General features: G+C 42.4%; 2 protein-coding genes across 6 annotated transcripts in view; one reads left to right on the top strand and one right to left on the bottom strand.

The window, feature by feature from the left end:
- Positions 1-811: 811 nt before the first annotated feature.
- LOC309794847 (vomeronasal type-1 receptor 1-like) lies at positions 812-3578 on the bottom strand (the record flags this gene model as incomplete). The annotated part of the gene is given in 4 exon segments (XM_082606718.1): positions 812-1563; positions 1566-1593; positions 1597-1703; positions 3536-3578. Coding segments are annotated over 4 exon segments (930 nt in total).
- A 2034-nt stretch (positions 3579-5612) lies between these two features.
- The window catches only part of LOC309794612 (uncharacterized protein), a 312987-nt gene continuing 294639 nt past the window's right edge, over positions 5613-23960 (top strand). The window contains exons 1-5 of one of the 5 annotated variants that reach the window (XR_014292158.1): positions 5613-5868; positions 6495-6533; positions 6711-6811; positions 7149-7275; positions 17367-18615. Coding sequence is in view for 1 of the 5 variants with exons in the window: in XM_082606319.1 (XP_082462445.1) it covers positions 6501-6533 (33 nt within the window). In the remaining 4 variants the exon portion in view is untranslated. Of the gene's footprint in view, positions 5869-6494; positions 6534-6710; positions 6812-7148; positions 7276-11715; positions 13818-17366; positions 18616-23960 lie in introns of those variants that run through there. The other 4 variants (XR_014292157.1, XR_014292159.1, XR_014292156.1 and 1 more) reach the window with 4 other exon arrangements.

The raw sequence follows: 23960 nt of genomic DNA, 5'->3' as shown, positions 1-23960 counted from the left end.
TCTGTACATTTATAAAATAGCAAGTTGTTGATAAACAAAATTCAACTGAGTACATGTCAAAGATCTAAATGTATGTATTGAATGATTCATGAATCTGGCAGCATCAATATGTAGCAAGTAGAGAGGAGCTCCAAAGCGCCACGGAAAGAGAAAGGTTTTTAAAGGCAACACAGGGGAGTCATAAACAGAAAAAACTTTATTTCACATAAGGTCATCTCCCTTTGGAGAAAAAAGTTCTTTTGAGGTGGGTTACCTCATCTTCCTTTGAGAAGTGGAGAGGGCCCATGTGACAAATGGTCCCATTGGTACCGACCAGACAATTCCACACTTAGTGCTTCTGATTACATTTCTGGGGAAGGTTGTAACTGCAGCTATGTTAGGTATTAAGTCTTGGTGTTAGCATGAGTGATTCCACTTAGAGGCTGTTGTTTCTCGTTTAACAAGGTGAAAAGTCTGATAATTCTATCTTGTGGAGAAAAGCAATGTTTATGCCATGGTAACTTTTTTGAATTCTGTCTGCACATGAATGTATCTCTCTGTGTTTGCCTGTGTATTCATATATATATATATATGTTCCTATTTTTTTGTTTGTTTAGTAAAAGGGAATTCATAATTTGTCTATAGATCTCTTGTCTGCTCACTTAACGAGGGTTGTTCTTACTTACTATTATGTCACCAATTCTAGCAGAATAATTTGGACCAAGAATCATGTAATTTAAAAAATTAAAAATACAAATTAATATTGATCCAACTGGAGAAATCAGAAGACTTATAGCTATTTGAGCTAGACTAGGAAACTTTTTTTCCTGGTTCAGAAATCACGGAAGAACTTAGAGACATGGGTGTCACTGCTGATGCACACAAAGGAAAGCAGGGAAAATGATGCTATTAGCACAGACGTGTCCATTAACCACTGCTTTGGATTCACAATAAGAGTAATGCAAAGACTCAAAATGGAAGAGAGACAATAAAAGTAGACAAAGGAGCTCACTATAATCAGGGTGGTGCGTGTGGCTCTAGCCTCATGGGAAGGTCTGGGGGAGAGTCTGTTGCTGTGAATGTGTTGGACTTGTTGCTTGTGCCTATGCAGGAAAAGGACCATGTACCCACTAGTCCAGATCATGAAGCCCAAACATATAACATCCATGTAAGATAATATAACTGCACGTAATAAGCTGATAAATTTATCAGGCATGAGTGGGGAACGGTATCCATAATTTGTTTTTACACTTATATTTTTGCTACTTCTTGGGCCAATTACTCTAATAGGAATGCAGACATTTACCAAGAGTTGTAGGATCCAGAAAAGAAAACTACAGAAGCCAATACACTTTGTGGATCGAATTCTGAAGTCCACCCACAAAGAGGTTCTGGGGCAAAATTTAATGGCCTGGAAACCACTCAGAAGACTGGTAGTGCTGAGAGAAACCTCTCTGGCCACTTTGTGTAAATAGAAGACAAGTTTACATCCAGCATCATCCAGGAAATATTTCAATCCAAAAGCTGCCGTTGTCTTTGGGATCCCTCTGGAGAAGAGAGACAAGTTGTTGGCTAAGGCCAGTGGTTGATAATCTGATCTGTGGATCTCAACTCCTATCCAGTCAACAAAGTGAAGTTTAAAAGACAAAGGAGGGAGGAGTTTCCCAGGATCCTATCTCCAGTCTGAGTGAGGAAGATGATTTCCATTTCCAGGTTGGCATGCCCTTAACTTTCTACTTCTTTTTTTTTTTTTTTTAATTTATGTTTGGCTGCGTTGGGTCTTCGGCGGGCTTTCTCTAGTTGTAGTGAGCAGGGGTTACTCTGCTGTGGCGTGTGGGCTTCTCACTGCGGTGGCTTCTCTTGTTGCAGAGCATGGGCTTTAGGCATGCGGGCTTTAGTAGTTGTGGCACGCGGGCTCAGTAGTGTGGCACATGGGCTTAGTTGCTCCACGGCATGTGGGATCTTCCTGGACCAGGGCTCGAACCTGTGTCCCCTGCATTGGCAGGTGGATTCTTAACTACTGCACCACCAGGGAAGTCCAACCCTTCACTTCCATATCTAGGAGATATTGATTTTAATTTGAGATAGAAATAAATGAATAAATGCTAGAAAGATAAATGAACATAAATGTGTCACCTTCTTCTGCTCAGCTGTATCTACTGCTGAACATAGCACATGATTTCCTCTCTTTTGGTAACACATTTTCTTACTTTAACTGGATTATAGGAGTACATACTTATGGGTGCAGTGGTTATTAAGTAAGGTCTTATGATGGAATTCATCCAAGTGTCCATATGAGGGAGTATTTGAATAAAGGATGCACCATTCACAGAACATATTTTCCTACAGCCATGAACCAAATGAAGATCATTTCCCTCCATGTATGAAATTACCTTCAGGATATATTCTTATGTGAGAAAAGGCAAGTGGGTTAGGAGATGTTTAGTATTCTACAATTATTCTTATGATTGTGAAGGAATAAGAATGTAAATAATGTAGATAAATGCACATTTTCTCTCTACCTATCTATCTATACAATTACATTAAAAACAATTAAAAAATGAACTATAACCTTCAATAAGTAATGATATAGACGGGCAGAGATTAAACAATGTGGAGGGACAGGAATATAAACTAGATATATCTGAATTAATTTACCTCAATTATAATTTTGACTTTGGGGTAAATATAAATATTTTACTTATTTATTAAACTATATTATATCAAAATGAAATTAAAACAATCAATCAAATTTAATGACAAAAGTAAAACAAATATATAAATCTCATTGTGTAATAAAGTTGTAGTCTATCCATACAAAATAGTAATACTTAAAGTACTTTTTTTATTTTTGGCTGCACTGCACTGCTTTCAGGATCTTAGTTCCCCAACCAGGGATCCAACCTGGGCCCCTGGCAGTGGAAGCACAGAGTCCTGACCACAGGACGGCCAGGAAATTCCCCAAGTACATTTTTAAAAATAGTTTTGACTATACATTTGTACTGAAACATATCTATGGAAAATCCCTACGGAGATTTTAAAAATTTACTCATGTTTATATTTCAAGAAAATATTTATATTTAAAATTAATAAGTACATTATACAAGAGATTTGTCACAGTTTAATCAAAAGTTAGAAAAATTGAAAGGAAACAATTTAAGTAAAAATTATATCATTTTAAACTTGTTTGGAAGAATGAACTTAAACTTGATCTGTATTTGTTTAAACCATGTTTAAACCATATATGTATATTCTATCTCCTCTCATTAAAGGGATCTACACATGATAGCCCTGTCCTGAGTAATTACCATCCAAATTACTCAGGCTGTGTTCTCCAAATGCACTTTCTCATGAAAGAAAATAGCATCTTAAAAAAAATTGCCAAATCCAGATCTAGTGCAGGAAATGTTCAAGATGGAACATCTATTCGATCCAGGACACAAGGACAGTCTACCACACAACTGGGGTCACGTGAGAATGAGGATGCCAAAGGATTCAACTTGAAAATCATCCCCCTCCACAGTTATGGTACAAATTAAATCTCAAAGAAAATTACCTGGACAACTTTTAAACGCATCAAGTACTTTAAATAACCACATGCTCGTAATGCTACAAAGCCAGAGTCAGAAGCCTTTCAGAAAGTTAAGGAACTGACTATTTATTCTGGAAACAGAAAAATAAAGGGAAATATGAATGATTTCTACTGTCTTTCCAGTACAGACTATTTCAAGGTAATCAAATAGAGGATGCAGAAAAGTTTTTTGTAGAAGGATTCTAAGTGAAAATACAAAAATGGTAATAGAATATTAACATTCTACTTCCTCTAGTATAGTAGTGGATCTACAGAATGATCATCAGTGACAGCTGCAACCAACTGATGACAGGCTGTGGGAAATTGATATTGGGGCACATGGTCATGCTGATCAATCCTCATGATCAATCATGTCACAGAAAGGGCTACATACAGCCTTTCATAATGGCCCTCCATTGTAGGCAATGAGAAGGACATTGTACCACCTGGGAAGTATCCTTGACAAAAATCTGAACCTACATTAGACCACCCTTTGGAGCAAATTATGCATTTATTGGCCATTTGGAAGAATGTGTTAGACCATATAAAAAAGCTGCAATTAGATAGTAGAATGATGGAAATGATCTTGTACAAATGATCCATTTTCTTCTCCATGAAAAAAAAAGTTTTGAAGGAGGGAGAAATATTAATTACAAGTGGTCTAAAAGACAAAATGACTGGATCGTGATTCAAATGATCTAAAAAGGAAATTTGGGGGGGGGAGGAAATTTGTTATGTGTAAACTCTGACCATGTGTTTGATGTCACTGTTATTTTTGTAGGTGTGAAAAGTACATACATGTTCTGCTCATGAATGAATTCCATGTTTTAGAGATATATTCATGATTATTTACTTTTAATTTTTTTAAAAACTTTTTATTTCTTTTTTTAAAATTAATTAGTTTATTTATTTTTGACTGTGTTGGGTCCTGGTTGCTGCGCGCTGGTTTTCTCTAGTTGCCGGGAGCAGAGGCTACTCTTGGTTGTGGTGCGTGGGTTTCACATTGCGGTGGCTTCTCTTGTTGCAGAGCACGGGCTCTAGGTGTGCAGGCTTCAGTAGTTGTGGCTCATGGGCTCTAGAGCACAGGCTCAGTAGTTGTGGCACAGGGACTTAGTTGCTCCGCGGCATGTGGGATCGTCCTGGACCAGGCGTCGAACCCGTGTCCCCTGAATTGGCAGGCGGATTCTTAACCACTGCGCCAACAGGGAAGCCCCCATTTAGATCTTTAACATGTAGTCAGTTGAATTTTGTTTATCAACAACTTTCTATTTTATAAATGTACAGAGAGTAGTACTCCTTAATAAACAATAGCCAATGTTACATTTCATACAAGAGAAACTGTCAGCTGTGTAGTACAAAAAGGAATGTGCATATGTAAAACAGATTTATGTTTTTTAGATAAAATGATTTAATGTTTTATGGTGTTTCTCACTGAGTTGGGCATAATCATTAATCATTGACTACCAGAAAGGAGAGGCCCGGATCCCACCACATCCGGCTTTGTCAGAGCCGTCCAATATGCCTCCTCTATCTTGTCTACTGTGGCCCAGGTGATTTTTTTTTTTTTTCCTTTAAATTCCCGGACAAAACGTACAAAAGCTCACAAAAATGACTTTAATGCCTCAGTCTGCGTGCATTTACAGGACAATAGGATAATGTATAATCACTTGCATCTACCAGACAATGTTCACATCCACCAGAAAATGTTCGCATGGAATCCGAATTTCTAAACACTTCAGAGATCAATAGCATTGAAGGATTTCTAAATGCACTTCGGACTCCCCAGAAACTGGCCTTCGCCCCTTTGAGAGGAAGCGAAGCTTCTCTCCGACCTAGAAGAACAAGGCCTACAGCTCTGAGCAGCCCCGGGGCATTGCTAGACCCTTTCCCTGGGAGATTCCAGCAAAGGCGCCGCTCCTGCGGGCCTGTGTGGCGGCGGGAACTCCATTACCCAGAAAGCGATGCGCTGAGCGGCAGCGACGAACACCCAATGAACATCCAGACTTTCGGCATTTCCGGGAGGGCGCACTGGGCGAAGGCGGGACTTCCTGTATCTTGTGGCGGTCATTTTGGCGGTCCTCGGGGTCAGAAGGCCGAGAGCGCAGAGTCGGCATTGAGGTGACAGACAGAGAAGGCGCGGGAAGAGGCTTTGTCCCCAGTGACTAGAGGCGGTTCTATAGTCGGGCACATCGCCGCTTGCGGGGCCGGTCTGGAGACGTTGGTGCCCGGTCCGTTCGGGACGCTCGGCTGTCCCCTCTCTGCCCCGGTTTGTGGCTCAGGTGGCGGCGGCGGCGGCGCCGCCGGGGGACCCGCCTCAGGTAAACGCTCGTCCTCCGGGCCCTCACCGTCCTCACCCCACCAGACACTAAAGCCCCGAATGCGGGGCGCCTGCTCTCGTGCCCGCAGCCCAGGCCGCGGTGTCCAGGACGGTGAGGCGGCCGTGGGTGGGGCCCTGTTTCTGACAGACGGTGTGATGGCCGCGTGAGAGAGGGTGACAGGCGGAGGGACCAGCAGGTGCAAAGGCTGGGAGGTCGGATTGAGCCGGGAGGATTGGGGAAACCTGGGGTCCGTGTTGCTTCTGCAGGGAACAAAGTGTGGGTAGAGTCGCACCTGCAGTGACAGGCTGAGGAGTTGTACCTTCCTTCTTGGGGCTCTTGGAGCCATGGAAATTTTTGCGGAAAAGAGACGTGATCTCAGTTAAGTTTGAAAAAATCCCCAGAGTCTGTTCAGTGGAAGCACAAATTGTAGGGCTGCTGAGGACATTGAGGCAGAGGGTGCTTGGGGTTTTTTCCCCAAGGACACAAAACTGCCGAGAGTCAATACAGAGGTTAGATGGTCGGCCCGAGATTACCTGGCTCTGGTGACCCCCAGGGGTGCAGGGAAAGCCTGAGCCCCTGGTAGGATGCCATGCTGACTTCCCTCTAAGACCTGCCTCTTCCCACAGGTTTCCATGGCTGCAGAAGTGCTTTTGGAACCTCATCAGGTAAGTGGCGGTTTCGTCCTCCGTCGCTGGTCCCAACCCCTATTTTCTCCAAATTTGTGGTGTCATGAGACTTGTCACCTGCCATTTTCCCAGCCCTTGGGTGTGGGGACCTTAGGGAATCCTAGCTCAGGGTCCTGAGTTGAGTCCGGGGGTTTGATGGAGGGTTTCCCATTTCAGGCCACCAGTGGAAAGAGATGTGGAAGCTTATCACAAAAACGGGAAGTGCTTGGAGGCGAGGCTAAGCTGGTTCAGGGAATTGCAGGTCTCCTTCCTTTCTGGTGAGAACAAACTGGGTGTGGGGAGTAAGAGTCAGACTTGGAATGACTGCCTGTGAGGTTAGGCATCTGTCCTGCAGACAGTGGGAGGTCTGGATCAGATGAGGGAGGTGTCCGCATCTAGGTCTTAACAGGCTCCATCTGGTTGCAGAGTGGACAGCAGAGTGAGCACGTGGTTAATGGGAGTATGAGAAGACAGCAGACACCAATGGCATTAGGGCCTGGGATCTCCTCTGAGATCTTAGGAGGAGGATGGACGTGGGGTAGGTGTGTGAGGAGATAGATTGTGGGTCTTCAGGAGTGAGGCTGTTGATGATTTCATCTGTCTCTATCCTGGCAGGCAAGTGTGACCTTTGAGGATGTGGCCCTGTATTTCTCCTGGGAGGAATGGGCTCTCCTTGATGAGGCTCAGAGATGCCTGTACCACGATGTGATGCTGGAGAATTTTGCACTTACATCTTCATTGGGTAAGCTCTTACACCTGCCCCTCTGCCCTGGGCAAGGCTTGGCCTTTCTCTTTTCTCCAGGGTCAGGTATGTGTCCATCTAAACCATGGGCACTGCTTCCTTCCCCAGTTGCCTGGGTATGTGCTGTGGTTCAAGGGGTGAGCTGAGTGCATGCCTACTTCTCATCCTTATCACTGCAGCACCTCCTGCCCCGAAGCTTCACAGGGAAGGATTAGGTCTCGCTGTTCTTTAGGTCAGCCTAATGGATCCCACCTGTCATGCCCTCTCTCTTGCTGGGTGACTGTCTAGTTCCATGGCACCCTAGTATTGCTCCCTTTCTGTACCTCACATTTATTTGTTCCTGACTGTGCCTGGAAGTGAAGTCACTCATAGTCCCTGCTTACACAAAAGGTCTTGAAAGGTCCTTTGCTAACATTCTTTTTACTTTATTTTAGTTGTGGTAATTTTGCGAAACAAAATATTTACTACTTCTAAGTGGCATTTAGTAATTCTCATTGTGCAACCATCACAATCATGCATCCACAGAAGTTTTTCATCTTGTAAACTTCAACTCTGTACCCATTAAACGGTAACTTCCCCCATCCACTCACATCCACCATTCTACTTTCTGAATCTGAATTTGACTATTCTGAGTGTCTCATATTGGCGGAATCATCAGCAGTTTTTTTTTTTTTTTGGTCTGGCTTTTTTGACTTAGCATACTATGTTACAGGTTCATCTGTGTTGTAGTACGTGTCAGAATTTCCTTTCTTTTTAAGGCTGAATAATATTCTATTTTATGAATGTACCACATTTTGTTTACTATTATTCCATCGGTGGACACTTGAGTGCTTCTACCTTTTGGCTCTTGTGTATAATGCTGTTATGAACATGGGTGTGCAGATATTTAGTGTCCCTGCTTCAGTTTTTTTGGCTATATACGGAAAATTGGAATTGCTTCATCTTATGATAAATGTATCTTTAATAGGATTTAAATTACAGCTGCTCAAAGGTTCCCATTTCTCCCATCCTTGCCGACACTTCTGTTTTTGGGGGGTGATACCATACTAATTGGTGTGAAGTGGTAGCATAGTGGGTTTGTTTGTTTTGTTTTTGTTTTTTAAAGCAGGTATGTTTATTTATTTATTTATTTTTGGCTGCATTTTGTCTTCGTTGCTGGGCACGGGCTTTCTCTAGTTGTGGCGAGTGGGGGCTACTCTTCGTTGTGGTACGCGGGCTTCTCATTGGGGTGGCTTCTCGTTGCAGAGCATGGGCTCTAGGTGCACGGGCTTCAGTAGTTGTGGCATGTGGGCTCAGTAGTTGTGGCTCGTGAGCTCTAGAGCCCAAGCTCAATAGTTGTGGTGCACAGGCTTAGTTGCTTCGCAGCATGTGGGATCTTGCCGGATCAGGGATCGCATCCGTGTCCCCTGCATTGCCAGGCAGATTCTTAACCACTGCACCACCAGGGAAGTCCCGGTATCATAGTGTTTCGATTTGCATTTCCCTCACAACTGGTGATGTTGAGCATCTTTTTGTGTGCTTATTACCCTTCTGTATGTCTTCGTTGGAGTAATGTCTGTTGAAGTCTTTTCCCAAGTTTTGAATCAAGTTGCTTGATGTTTTTGTTTTTGAATTTTAGGAATTCTCTATATATTCTGGATATTAATTTTTTGTCAGATATGTGACTTGTAAATATTATCTCCCATTCTGTAAGTTGCCGTTTTACTATGTTCTTAGCATCGTTTGATGTACCAAAGTTTTTCATTTTGATGAAGTCCAGTTTGTTTTCCTTTTTTTCTTTGTGCCTTTGATGTCGTTTCCAAGGAATCACTGCCATATGCAATGTCATGAAGCTTTTCCTCTGTTTTCTTTGAAGAGTTTTATATTTGTAGCTCTTAAGTTTAGATCTTTGATACATTTTGAGTTAATTTATGTACCTGGTGTCCATCTAATTTCATTCTTATGCATGTGGTATTCAGTTTTCCCAGCATCATGTGTTGAAAAGCCTGTCCTTCCCTGTCGAATGGTCTTGGCCTCCTTTTTGAAAACCATTTAACCATATATGTGAGAGTTTATTTCTGAGCTCTTTATTCTGTGCCATTGGTCTCTATGTCTGCCTTGATTCCAGTATCACACTGTTTTGAATACCGTAGCTTCACACTGATACTTGAAATTTAGAACTGTGACTCCTCCAACTTTGTTCTTCTTTTTCAATATTGTTTTGGCTATTTGTTGTCACTTGAGATTGCATATGAATTTTAGGATGAAGTTTTCTATTACTGCAGAAAATGTCATTGGAATTTTGACAGGGATTGCATTGAGTCTGTAGATGGCTTGGGGGTCATATCGACATCTTCACAATATTAAGTTTTCCAATTTATGAGCATAGAAGTCTTTCCATTTACTGTCTTTAATTTTTTTTTAGCAGTGTTTTATACTTTTTAGTGTGCAAGTCTTACTTCCTTAGTTAAGTTTATTTCTAAGTATTTTATTCTTTTGATAGATACTTTTTTTTTTTTTTGAGGTACGCAGGCCTCTCACTGCTGCGGCCTCTCCCGTCGCGGAGCACAGGCTCCAGACGCGCAGACCCAGCGGCCATGGCTCACAGGCCTAGCCGCTCCGTGGCATGTGGGATCTTCCCGGTCCGGGGCACAAACCTGCGTCCCCTGCATCGGCAGGCGGACTCTCAACCACTGCGCCACCAGGGAATCCCTGATAGATACTTCTATAAGTGGAGTTTTTTTCTTAGTTTCCTGTTCGATTGTTCATTGTTAGTGTGTAGAAATACAACTGTGGAAAACTGCCGCCATGTCCTGCGCGCCGTCTGCCTCACATGGTGGGGTGTCGATCCAGGACCTTGCTTCATACGTGTGGAGGGAAGCCGCCCTTCCCCTGAAGTTAGTTATGACTTACAGCAATTGGGTAAACTACACCTGTGCATAGAATTGAAACATTTTTCTTTTCTCTCTGCCTGGTGCCTCCAGAAATTGGGGACTCTTGGGTTCCAAGCAGCCTTATCAGGGGAATGGAAAACGCTGGCTCCTGGCATGTGCAGGAATCTCAATATCTGGGGGACTTCTAGAAGAGAAAAATCCACCAAGGCATAATCTGGTGGCAGGCCTTTGGCATGGCTTTCCTGGCCTTTTGGGAATTCAGTCTGACACTCCTTCTGAGGAATTCCACCACAACTAGTTTGGAGAAGCCTAGGTGGTCAGTTGACCACACTTGTTTTGCAAACAGATTAGTTTCGATTTGGCTGTGTTTGGTGGAGATGAGGGTAATTTCAAGGAGAAAAAAGGCTATGTTTTAGTGGATATTAAAACCTAGTTCTGTTAATTGAGGTTTGTATTTATGAAAGTTATTGTGTTAGCCATACTTTTGCTCTGATGTTCTGGATGGAAAGAAAATTATCTAGTGAAATTGTCACAGAGTGTGTGACAGTGTGTGTCACATGAAGTGTGACACTGCTTGCTTTAAGTCTGCTACTAAAAGCACATGTACAATGCTTGTGTGACCATTGGGTATAAGAAATATATGGTCTAGGGCTTCCCTGGTGGCCCAGTGGTTAAGAATCCACCTGCCAGTGCAGGGGACACGGGTTCGAGCCCTGAACCAGGAAGATCCCACATGCCACGGAACAACTAAGCCCGTGCACCACAACTACTGAGCCTGTGCTCTAGAGCCCACGTGCCACAACTACTGAAGCCCACGTGCCTAGAGCCCATGCTCTGTAACAAGAGAAGCCACCACAATGAGAAGCCCACACACCACAATGAAAAGTAGCCCCCACTCACCGCAACTAGAGAAAGCCCGTGTGCAGCAAGGAAGACCCAATGTAGCCAAAAATAAATAAATAAATAAATAAATTTTAAAAAAAGAAAGAAAGAAGTATATGGCCTATAAAGTGTTTGCCCATTAACATTCCTCTGAGCCTGTTCATAGGATCTGATTGGTTTTCCCCCACCTTGTATGACTAGGCAAATATGTAGGAGGCCTAGCACCGAGGGACATGATCTGAACCTGGGGTAGGAGCCAGCACCCCAGCACAGAGGGACGGATATTTTAGTCGTCAATGCTTTCTACTGAGAGATTTGCAATCAGAAGGGGAAATGGTGGAAAAATCTCCATGTGTTGAGGTATAGGGAAGTCATTCTGGCTTAACTTAAATTTTACTGATCAGAGCAGCCTATTTGTGGTCTTTCAGACATGCATTGTACATCTGTTTTGGCCATTGAGGAAGGGAATGGATTTGAAAGTCAAAATGGAGTAACTTGTTCAGACATCCAAGGTGAAACTAAGGGGCCATCGTATACATGATTTTAGTCACGTTCTTGTGTTTTGAGGTTTTGAACTGTTTTACAGACTAGGAGAAAAACCACAGGCAGGTGTGTTATCTCAGAATGTGGTTACTGCTTGTGTTTTGCTTAATTTTCATAATCTCCCCTGTGTTGTGCCTGTTAGATGTCTTAAATTTCACCTCTAGCCTGAAGGAGGAAATCTATTCCACGACTGAGCAGCAACACTGGCCTCACTGCAAAGTGAATCTAATTGCTGGGTCTCCAGCGAGATGCCATTGTCAACCTTCTCTGGACTTCCATGAAAAATTGGCCTGACTACTATGACTATGTGGGGACTACTGACAATGGGGGAGAAAGACTCTCACCATATTCCTGTCCCGCATGCCAGTACATCAGAAGGAGCCCTGTTGAACTAAGATCTTGCATGCTTCGTGGCACAGCCAAAAGTTAAAAAAGAAAAAAAAGAAGAAGAAGGACCCCTGTTGGTAAAGATTACTATACAGCTGACTGCCCATGAGCCTCCCTTGGCTATGCTGTGTGGGATGGAATAGGCTGGCTTCTGGACACACAAGTCCAACTAGTGGGATTAACTGTTTTTTGTTTGGAAGGATCTAATGGGTCCACCCTTAATGGCACTCAACCTAGCATGGGGAGACAGATCTGTAGTGTGACTGCTGACCCTTGGCTAGGCCACCAGAATGTTTCTTTAAAATCCGGACCTCCCTATGGGGGTAGCTCTGGGTTTGTGAAAACCCAGGGTGGCCTTACCTTCCTTATAACTGGACAGGGCACTCCTACTATTGACTCTCTTTCCATTGACCTGGTAAGCTCTTGGCTCCAAAATTTGCCCACATCCTGGCAAATGACTCTTCTGAGCATAGTAGGTATCTTGATACTCTGAGGCTGCTGCTGTCTGTATTGTGTTTTTAGTATCTGGTTGCAGTGCCCCCTACATACTTGACCCCAGGGATATCGCGGAAGAGGGTAGACCAAGATTGTAAGGGTCGTGCAGTGTGTGTAGGGGTAGAGTGTATGGTCAGGCCCCTCAAGATGGCTGTTCTCTTGCTCTCTGTACATCCCCTGCGCGACCAGTGCCTGCTTCCTCTATACCCTACGCACATGACTGACCGACCTTCCTACTCACTTGCCGCAGGCCCCAGCTAGTGATCATTCTTATCACAGGGGTGGTGAGGGGTTTGCCTCTCGACTGGTTTCCCTGGTAACTAATGAGCCCACCTGATGCCAGCTCCCCTATAACTGGTAATCTCCTGTTCCCCCTGGGAGCGAAGCCTGCTGTCATGTCCTGCCCATTGTCTGCTGCACAGGGTAGGGTGTCACTTCAGGACCTTGCTTCAGATTTGTAAGCTCCCCCATCCATTAAATCATGGATGTCTCTGTTGCTGGGAAGAAAAAAAAAAAAAAACACAACTGTTTAATTCTTTTTTTTTTTTTTTTTTTTTGCCACACTGCCTGGCTTGGAGGATCTTAGTTCCAGACCAGGGAGTGAACCCAGGCCTTGGCAGTGAAAGCGCTGAGTCCTAACCACTGGACTACCAGGGAATTCCCACAACTGTTTAATTTGTATCCTCTTCCTTTGCTGAATTCATTTATTCTAACAGTTTTGTGGTGGACTCTTTAAAATTTCATGAGCTACGGATGCCTTTTGTCTTTCCTGCCTAATGCTCTGTCTAGAATTTCCAGTACTATGTTGAATAGTAGTGGCAGAAGCTGGTGTCCTTTTCTTGTTTCTGATATTGTAGGAATACTTTTCAGTCTTTCACCGTTGAGTATAATATTTGTCATGGATTTTAAATCCTTTGCTTTTATTATGTTAAGCTAGCTTCCTTCTATTGATAGTTTGTTGAGTATTTATATCATGAAAGGGTATTAAATTTTGTCATGTGTTTTTTGTGCATTGATTGAGGTGTTATTTTTTCCTCATTCTGTTAATGTGATATATTACACTGAATTTTGTATCTGTTTTTAAAATATTTATTTATTTATTTATTGGCTGCATCAGATCTTAGTTGCAGCACGCAGGATCTTCCTTGCGGCATATGTGATCTTTCATTGTAGTGCATGCTTCGTTGTGGCGTGCAGGCTCAGTAGCTGTGGCTTGAGGGCTTTAGTTGCCCCGCGGCATGTAGGGTCTTAGTTCCCTGACCAGGGATTGAACCCGTGTCCCCTGCACTGGAAAGTGGATTCTTTTTTTTTTTTTTTTTTTTTTTGCAGTACGCGGGCCTCTCACTGTTGTGGCCTCTCCCGCCGCGGAGCACAGGCTCCGGACGCGCAGGCCCAGCGGCCATGGCTCACGGGCCCAGCCGCTCCGCGGCACGTGGGATCCTCCCAGACCGGGGCACGAACCCGTATCCCCTGCATCGGCAGGTGGACTCTCAACCGCTGCGCCACCAGGGAAGCCCTGGAAAGTGGATTCTTAACCACTGGAACACCAGGGAAATCCCTGAATTTTTTATGTTGAACCATCCTGGCAAGTTGTGTCTTGTAGAAAGCATATAATTGGATTATGTTCTTTTATCCATTCTGCCAATTTCTCTTTTGCTCAGAAGTTTTATTCCATTGACATTTAGGATAATTACTAATGAGGGGGAAATTACTTCCGTCATTTTGCTATTTGTTTTCTACACATCTTTTGGTCTCTTTTGTCCCTTGTTTCCTCATTACTGTTTTTTGTGTTCCACTGATTTTTTGGTAGTAAAATGTTTACATTTTTTGTCGTTTCTGTACTTTCTACGCTATTTTTTTCTTTGTAGTTACCATGGAAATTACATTTACCATGCTAAAATTATAACACATTATTTGAATTTATACCCTTTTAGCTTCAATGATATTTTAACAAGGGTGAAAGGGGGTGGAGGTTGATAAATTGGGAAATAGGGATTGATGTATACACACTACAATATATACAATAGATAACTAATAATAACTCACTGTATAGCACAGGGAACTCTGCTCAGTACTATATATACTTATATGGGAAAAAAATCTAAAAAAGAGTGGATTTATATATATGTATAACTGATTCACTTTGCTCTACAGCAGGAACTAATACAACATTGTAAATCAAGTATACGCCAATAAAAATTAATTTAAAAAAAACAATATTTTAACAAAATGCTCTGCTTCTATATAGCTTGGTCCCCACCCCTTTCAGTTATTGATGTTGCAAAATTACATCTTTATATGTTGTGTATCCAGAAACTTAGACCAGTCATTGTTTTTTATGTATTAATCTCTTAAATATTACAGAAAACAAAACGTAGAGTTATAAACTCAAGTTATTATAAAAGTGCTTTTATAATTGTCTATGTATTTACCTTTATCTGAGACCTTTGTTCTTTATTTACTAACTAGTGTTCTTTCATTTCAACCAGGAGTCCCTTTAACATTTAATATTATTTGTTAACATTAAAATTTTATATATATTATAATATTATAAAGAATATTTCATTTTTTTTTGCAGGACACATCTAATAAGAACTCCCTCAGCTTTGGTTTATCTGTGATGTTTTAATTTTTCCCTCAGTTTTGAAGGACGGTTTTTCTTGATATAGAATTCTTGGTTGACAGATTTTTTTTCCCCTTCAACACTTGGAATATATCAACCCACTGCCTTATGACCTGTGTGGTTTCTGATGAGAAATCTCTTCATAATCTGTTGGGGATCGCTTATATGTGATGTGTGCTTCTGATTTGCTGCTTTCAAGACTCTCTCTTTGCCTCTGGCCTTTGACAGTTTGATTCTAATGTGCTGCATGATGAGTCTCTGAATTTATCCTGCTTGGAGTTTGTTGAGCTTCATAGGTGTTTATATTTGTATTTCATCAGGTTGGGATGTTTTCAGTTGTAATTTCTTCAAATAAGGTCTCTGCCTTTTTGTCTCTCTGTTTTACTTCTGGATGTGTACATTGTGCTTGTTGGTCTACCTGATGGTATCCCACAGGCCCTTATGCTCTCTTTGCTTCTGTTCAGTGTTTTTTCTTTCTGTTTTCAGATGCAGTATCTTCAAATTCACCGATTGTTTCTTCTGACTGCTCAGATCTGCTTTTGAATCCCTTTAGTGATTTTTTTTCAATCAGTTATATTGCACTTTTCAGCTCCGATATTTTTTTGGTTTGCTTATGTTTCTATGTCTTTATTGGTATTTCTGTTTTGCTCATGCAACATTTTCTTAACTTTGCCTACATATACATATATATATATATATATATATATTTTTTTTTTTTTTTTTTTGGCCACGTGGCACATGGGATCTTAGTTCCCCGACCAGGGATCGAACCCATGCCCCCTGTTGTGGAAGCATGGGGTCTTAACCACTGGATCGCCAGTGAAGTCCCTGCCCATATTTTCTTTTAGCTCTTTCTGCATCTTTTAAAATAGTTGTTTTCAAGTTTTTCTCTAATAAGTATGCCATTTGGTCTTTCTGAAGGATGGTTTCTATTGATTTGTGGGGGTTTTTTTTCCTTAGAAAGGGCCATGCTTTCCTGTTGGTTTGTATGTCCTGTGATTTTTTTTGTTGTTGAAAAATGGGTGTTTGTGTCTTACATTGTGGTGACTTGAGATTCAGTTCTCCCTCTTCCTAGGGTTTGCTGGGATCTGTTTGTTTGTCTTTCTGTTTGTTTGTTTAATGGCTGTAGGGTGTCTCCATCCTGGAGATCAGTCTGCGGTATAAAGTTAAGGTCTACTCAGGTTTTTTTCTTACCCAGATATGCATGGTGACTTTGTAAATTCCCCTGTATATATGATTGATTTTGAGTGCCTTAGTCCTTGAATTTCTGCCTATCAAAATGGGACTAAGAGAAAAATGATATGAGGGGGGTGGACGGAATAGATGCCTGCCCTTTAAATCCCCTGTGAAATTGCTTCAGCTAGTGAGGGGAGGGCCTTTGCAACATTGGTAGTGTGGTTTACAACAATGGCTGCCCAACTCCGTAGCACTACCATCATTAGAAGCAGCAAAAAGATCACAGATTTTTGATATTTGGAGGACAGATGCCTTATTGCCCATCCTGGCTCCTAGAAGCTTCTCCAGGAACACATACATGGTGCTTGCCCCAGGGCTCAGAGTTAGGGGGGTTGGAGGATGAATACCATTACCATGCTAAAAGCTGAAAGTGATCAAAATTAAAGCAGTTTAGCATTGCAGAGGGGTTCCATCAGATTGATTCTACCAGTATAGTTGTCCAGAAGGGAAGACACATTGCTGGTTCTTACTTTTCTGCTCTCTTACCTCTGTCTGTCCTTAGGAACTTTTTTGTAGTATTTAAATAGCTTTCTGGTGGTCTGTTGTGTGCTGAATTGTCTGGGACAGTATTGGCTACTGACTTGTCCTGTCATTCCCTTAGGAATTGGGTCCTCTTGGTCTCATGCAGATCCTCAGGTGGGGCTACAGAAAATGTCCTCTGCTTCACAGGATGAACGTGACTCCATTCTCAACAAGATGGGCTCAGAGCAGGCCTGACACAGATGAATGACAGTTGAGAGAGGACATCACTTCAGGGCTTTGTCAAAATCATACCAAGAACCTGTCCTGTTTAATTGTGTTTTGGTGCCATTGCTAGTGGCCACACCTCACTTCTACTTTCTCTTCTCCATTCTTAACACTTTGCTGACTTGTCATTTCTACTAGTCATTTTTATTCTGACTCCAGCTGAGAGCTACTCCCCACCTCTCTGGACTGCTTACCTCACTTATTCCTCACACTGTTCCCTCCTTAGTGCATTCCCACTTCGTAGTGTCCTAAAGTGTGCACGTGTCTAATTATCCTTAAACACTTGTTACCTTTGTTCCACTCAGATTTTTCTGGGACTGGACTGGACTTCTGCACAACATCCCATGTCGTCAGCAGATATAATCCTGCTAAAAGCCATTGACAGAAGAATGAGCTGTAGGACATGCCTTTCCCCCTGGGCCACACCCTTTACTCATGTCCTGTGCCTGGGGAGGCCCGCACCATCCTGTGACCTTAGGGACCCAGTGGTGCACAGCAGCTGCTTCCTCAAGCTGACCCCAACTTTCTTTTCCTGAAAACAGTTTCATGGACTGATTCTTTGATGCATCAATTTACATTTGTGATTGTTTTGCCCCCTCTCAATATGGTTAACTTGTACTTCACCATCACTTTTTCAGGCTGTTGGCATGAAGTGGAAGATAAGGAAACATCTCCTGAACAGAGCATTTCTGTAGAAGGAGTGTCACAGATCAGGACTCTTAAAGCAATTTCATCTCCCCAGAAGGCCCAGCCCTTTGAGATGTGGGGCCCAATCTTGAGAGATATTTTGCACTTGCCTGAGCACCAGGGAATGCATCTTGGGCAGAAACCGTACACGTGTGGGAAACGATTTTATTTCCCTGCCAACCTTCAGCAGTCCCAGGGGCAGCACATTGGAAAGATACCCATCAGAAGTTCTGCAGACCGAGACTTGTATATAGAGAGTTGCACAACCCACTTGTCAGGGAAATCCATTATCTGTATGGAGATTGCGAAGGACTTCTTAGCCAGCATGGGATTTTTCCATCAACAGGTCATTCACACTGAGGAGAAGCCAAACAACAGTAATGAGTGTGAGGCTGTCTTTCATAGTGGAAAAAAGCATCAGAACTGGGGAGAAGGCAAAAAAGCCCTCAACTGCATAGACACACTTGTTGAGGACCAAGGAGTCCTCACTAGAGAAGGGCTTTACGAGTGCAGCAAATGTGGAAAAGCCTGTACCCGAAGATGTAACCTCATTCAGCACCAGAAAGTCCACACTGGAGAAAGGCCTTATGAATGCCATGAATGTGGAAAATTCTTTACCTACCTTTCCAGCTTCATTATACATCAGAGAGTTCACACTGGAGAAAGGCCTTATGAGTGCAGTGAATGTGGGAAATCTTTTAGCCAGAGCTATAGCCTCAATAGCCATAGGAAAGTTCACACAGGAGAAAAACCTTATGAGTGCAGGGAATGTGGGAAGTCTTTTAGTCAAAGATCTAATCTCATTCAACATCAGAGAGTTCACACTGGAGAAAGGCCTTATGAGTGCAGTGAATGTGGGAAATCCTTTAGCCAAAACTTTAGCCTCATTTACCACCGGAGAGTTCACACTGGAGAACGGCCTCATCAGTGTGGTGAATGTGGGAAATCCTTTAGCCGAAGCTCCAGCCTCATTCACCACAGGAGACTTCATACTGGAGAAAGGCCTTATGAGTGCAGCAAATGCGGGAAATCCTTTAAGCAAAGCTCCAGCTTTAGTTCACATCGGAAAGTCCACACAGGAGAAAGGCCCTATGAGTGTGGGGACTGTGGAAAATCATTTAGCCATAGTTCCAACCTCAAGAACCACTGGAGAGTTCACACTGGAGAAAGGCCTATTGAGTGCACTGAATGTGGGAAATCGTTTAGCTGCAAATCTAACCTCGTTAAACACCTGAGAGTCCACACAGGAGAAAGGCCGTATGAGTGTGGGGACTGTGGAAAATCCTTCAGCCAAAGTTCCAGCCTCATTCAGCACCAGAGAATTCACACTGGTAAAAGGTCCTGAGCACATTGAATGTTGGAAAAAATTTTCAGCTGCAAATATAACCTCATTCAACACGAGAGACTTCACACTAGTGAAGGGCCATAGATAGCTGGGATGTGCAGTTTCCTTCTAGTATAATTACACTGGAGGAGAGAAGTTGTGAGGGAGCCATCTACCTGAATTAAAGCCCATACATCCAAAAATCTGCAGTGGGGAGACTACCCTAAAATCCCAGTTATGTAGGAATCTTTAAGGAGCTGTGTTATACTTTATTTCCTGCCAGGCTCTTTCTAGCTTTATGTCACTGCCAGTATGACAATTCATTTCACCTGTGCTACCCAGCAGGTTCACACAATGTGCAAAAGTTACCTCCCAACATGTTTAGGGAAGTTGACCTCTGTCTCATCCCTGTTTGTGGGGGAAGTAATGAGTAGCCTTAGCTCTTGTGGGATCCTCATTCCCTTCCCATTTCCAAAGTAGGGCCTGGACCCGATCCAGTTTGGGCCCAGTGGACCCAGTCGGAATTCTATTGGTGACTTTCCAGGAAGGACTGCATTTTCAGGGACATGTTTTTATGGTGACACTTCTCTTGGATTTTCCCAGCCTCCGAGTCACGAAGCTGGGAACTGCATGCCTCCTATTGCTCTGCATTTTGCAATAATAAAGGCATTAATGTTTAAACCACCTTTTGTCTTGGGGTTCTATTCACTGTGAGGTGATCTGAAAACAACTGGGCTCTACCAGCATTAAGGACTGCACAGCTGTCGTGGGGGGTCCCATGCTTTGTGTGCCTCACATGTCAGTATGATTAAGAATATAGCTCTCGGGCTTCCCTGGTGGCGCAGTGGTTGAGAGTCCACCTGCCGATTCAGGGGACACGGGTTCGTGCCCCAGTCTGGGAGGATCCCACATGCCGCAGAGCGGCTAGGCCCGTGAGCCATGGCCACTGAGCCTGCGCGTCCGGAGCCTGTGCTCTGCAACGGGAGAGGCCACAGTGGTGAGAGGCCCGTGTACCACACACACACACACACACACACACTATATATATATATATGTATATAGCTCTCTTTCTGGTTTTGGCCTAAGGTAAATATATTGTTGCCCAGGGTCTCCTAGAAAAGACTGCAGGGTTTTAGGGTCCTTATTTGTAGACTGGGTATCAGGATTTTTTTTTTTTTTTGCGGTACGTGGGCCTCTCACCACTGTGGCCCCTCCTGCCGCAGAGCACAGGCTCTGGACACGCAGGCTCAGCGGCCATGGCTCAGGGGCCCAGCCGCTCCGCGGCATGTGGGATCCTCCCAGACCGGGGCACGAACCCGTGTCCCCTGCATCGGCAGGCGGACTCTCAACCACTGCGCCACTAGGGAAGCCCCGGGTATCAGGATTTTTTGTGGGTTCAGAAAACACCCTGAGGAGCCAGGAAGTTATGACAGCCTCCAGTGCTTCTGATAACAACACAAATTGTTTTTCTTATTCACAGTAAATATCACATAATGCTCAGCAGTTATCCTGCAAAAGAACCACATGCCCTGCTCCCCAGAGTTCACTAGATAATGCTACTGTAAGACTAGGGCCAGGGGGAACCATCTTGGTAAAGGAACCCTGCAGCGGGGGAGAGTGCAGTGGAGTAGATGGAGTGTGCTCCTTCTAAAATTGCATCAACAAATGCTCCATTGACTGACTGTGCAGTATCAGTGGGCACAGATGCCCAGAAATTCTCAGAACCTCCAGGCAAGTGTATCTTTTGTAGCTGAGGTCATTGTGAAAGAAAAGAAGCTATTGGTTTTCTGGATTCCTATAGCCTCTCTGGGATGTTCACCTAAAGGCCATTGCTACAGAGGCAGAGAAGCAAACAGAGAGAGAAAGGAAATCCCTTAGTCCAGGGTTCCCTAACCCACTGGCCTTGGACCGGCACTGATCCGCGGCCTGTTAGGAAGCGGGTTGCACAGCAGGAGCTGAGTGGCGATCAAGTGAGTAAAGCTTCATCTGCTGCTCCCCATTGCTCACGTTACCGCCTGAACCATCACACACCCCACCCCACCCCCCAACCCCCCTCCCCTGTCTGTTGAAAAATTGTCGTCCACGAAACCAGTCCCTGGTGCCAAAAAGTTTGGGGACCGCTGCCTTAGTCCACAGTGTGGCTCTGTGACCAGCCAGCATTCCTATTAACTCAGGTGGGAAGGAATCTATTACTCATCTGTATTTGCTACCACTAAAGCAAGGCTGCTCCTCCAAGGTCATCAGAAAAGAGAGGCAATATAGGATTGCTAGGCCTGATTTTTGTTTGTTTTGTTTTTTGGCTGTGCCTTGCGGCTTGTGGGATCTTAGTTCCCTGACCAGGGATTGAACCCAGGCCACGGCAGTGAACCACTGGACCTGTCAGGGAAATTCCCCAGACCTGATTTTCTGAAAAAAGTGAGAGATATAGATTTTTCTTTTGAACCATTTTGTACATTTTTATTCAGGTATAGTTGACGTGATATACTGTATCTATTTGAAGTGTATAAATTTTTACATGTAAAATCACAAAGCCTCATCATAATCATGATAATGAACACGTCTATCATCTCCAGTTTACCTCATGCCATTTTATAATGTCCTTCCTCTCCCCCACCCACAGATCACCATTCATTTACTTTTATTTATAGTAGATTAGTTTGTATTTTCTAGAATTTTATATGATTTTATTCATGAAATGTTTACTTTTTTTGTCTGGTTTCATTCATGATTAATAAATATTTTGAGATTCTTCAGTGATCCGTATATAAGCAATTCATTTTTTTATTGCTGAGTAGTTTCTTTCCTATACTTATACTATTTTTTTATCCATCTGGTTATGGTCACTTGGGTTATTTCCAGTTTTGGGTATTGTAAATGAAGGTGCTAGAACATTTGTGTGTAATTCTATATGTATGTATGTATTTTCACTTGCCTTGTGTCAGTAACTCAGAGTATAATGCCTGAGTCATAGAATAGGTGAATGGTTAACTTATGAAACTGCCAAACTGTGACCTGAAATTGTTGTTTGCTTTTACATACCCACCAGGAGCATGTAAAATGCTTCCACATTCTTGCCAATACCATGGTCGGTCTTTTGAATTTCCTTAAATTTTGAATTTAAGCAACCAGTAGTTTTAATTGCATCTCCCTAAGGATTCGTGTTGTTGAGCATTTTTTTCATGGTTTATTTTCCATTTGTATATCTTCTTGGTAAAATGTCTGTTCATATCTTTTGACTATTTTTCTTTTCATTAACAAATAAATAGCTTATTTTTATCCTCAATTTTTTTGCGTGCTACATACAATGTAAGTACCACAAAAACCATGTATATACTTTAATCTGCATTATTCACATATTCTTAAATCTTGACTTTGAATAATATAATGAAGTCCTGGTTTGTAGTATTTTCCAGTTTGCCTGATACAAATACTGCCACCATGGACAATTTCAAACTACCAACAAGGTGTCACTGAGCATGGAGCTGGGAAGAGTTCATAGAGGTACATCCTTCTAATTCCAGTAGCTACAAATAACCTGTAGAACACAGATGATAATAAAACATAGTAAAATTATTAGGAAGTGAGAAGTTTTGAATATTTGCTTCATGAAGGTATAATTGACTGAACATATAGACTGCACATATTTAACGTGTACGTTTTGATGGTTTAATGAATGCTTACACCCCGAAACCAAAATTTTCATTGGAAACAAACAACAATCTATAATAATGGCACTTATTCAGTTAAATATTTCAGTTCAAGAAACAAACAGAGCAGGCAAGATGTTTGAATACAGGCAATTTTTGAGAAAAACTAACAACCTAACTTTGAGGATATTTTCCTCACAAAGGATCAGAAAGAATGCATATTAAATTAAAAATTGAAATGCAGTTTTCTAGCAGTTTATTCTGGAGTCAAAACCATAGTCTTTTCAGTATGAATCCTCTGGAAGTTTGTGTCTTTGTTCTTGTTGACAGAAAATTCACAAGCCAACATAATTTATAATGATTAAGGTTCCATAAGTGGGAACTTCAGTAAATTTGAAAACACAGGGAGCATACTTATAGTATAAAGTGTTATTATGCTCTAGCATTCTTAGTATTATCATACATATTTTAGATGTTTGCAGGCATCTGGAAGAGGCTAAAAGAGCACTATGGGTATGAGTCAAACAGCCAGAAGGTCAGATCACTGGAGTGAGAAAAAATGTTACTATATGTAAGTGAATCCAAATGTCTCCAGAAGGATCTACAGCCATAAATGTGTTTCCTTTCAGACTCATACAGGTGGGGAGGGAAGTGTTTGTGTTATATTTACCCTCATATGTATTTACGTGAACTTTTCCAAGTAAATTAAAACACGAAATAACAAAAGGAAGTAGTAGGCAAAATAACACAATTTAATCAATTGAATGAGAAAAGGTCAGAAATCATTTTGAAGACATATCAAATAATATCTTTAACATACAAATCAGGTTCATTAACTTGAAGTGAGAAGTAACCAGTTTTGTTTACATATGAGACACCACCATAGATATTAAGTGTCCTACGAGGAATGGCATCTCATGGTGGATTACTGATACCCTGGTCCCATCCATTGAGGCCCCTATACCTCACATAATTCAAATGAACATGCCATTCAATCTTCACAGGCCAATACTTTGCTCTTACATGTATTCTAGCCAGTGCCTATTTCAACAGCCTCTCCTTCACCTATACAGGAACTCAATACTATACACCTCTGTACTTAGTTGCCCATGAGGTACCTCAGTGGTTCAACCATCACATACAGCCTCAACTGACAAGAAGTTAATTGGATCCAGCTGTCCTCAGGCACCCAAGTATGGCACTACATTGATGACATCCCCTCGTGAGGGGATTTGCTATAC

Source organism: Mesoplodon mirus, assembly GCF_964341445.2.
Source record: "Mesoplodon mirus genome assembly, chromosome: 19".
Lineage (NCBI taxonomy): Eukaryota > Metazoa > Chordata > Mammalia > Artiodactyla > Ziphiidae > Mesoplodon > Mesoplodon mirus.
Note: the sequence above shows the minus strand (reverse complement) of the source record. Positions and strands in the feature narration are given on the sequence as shown.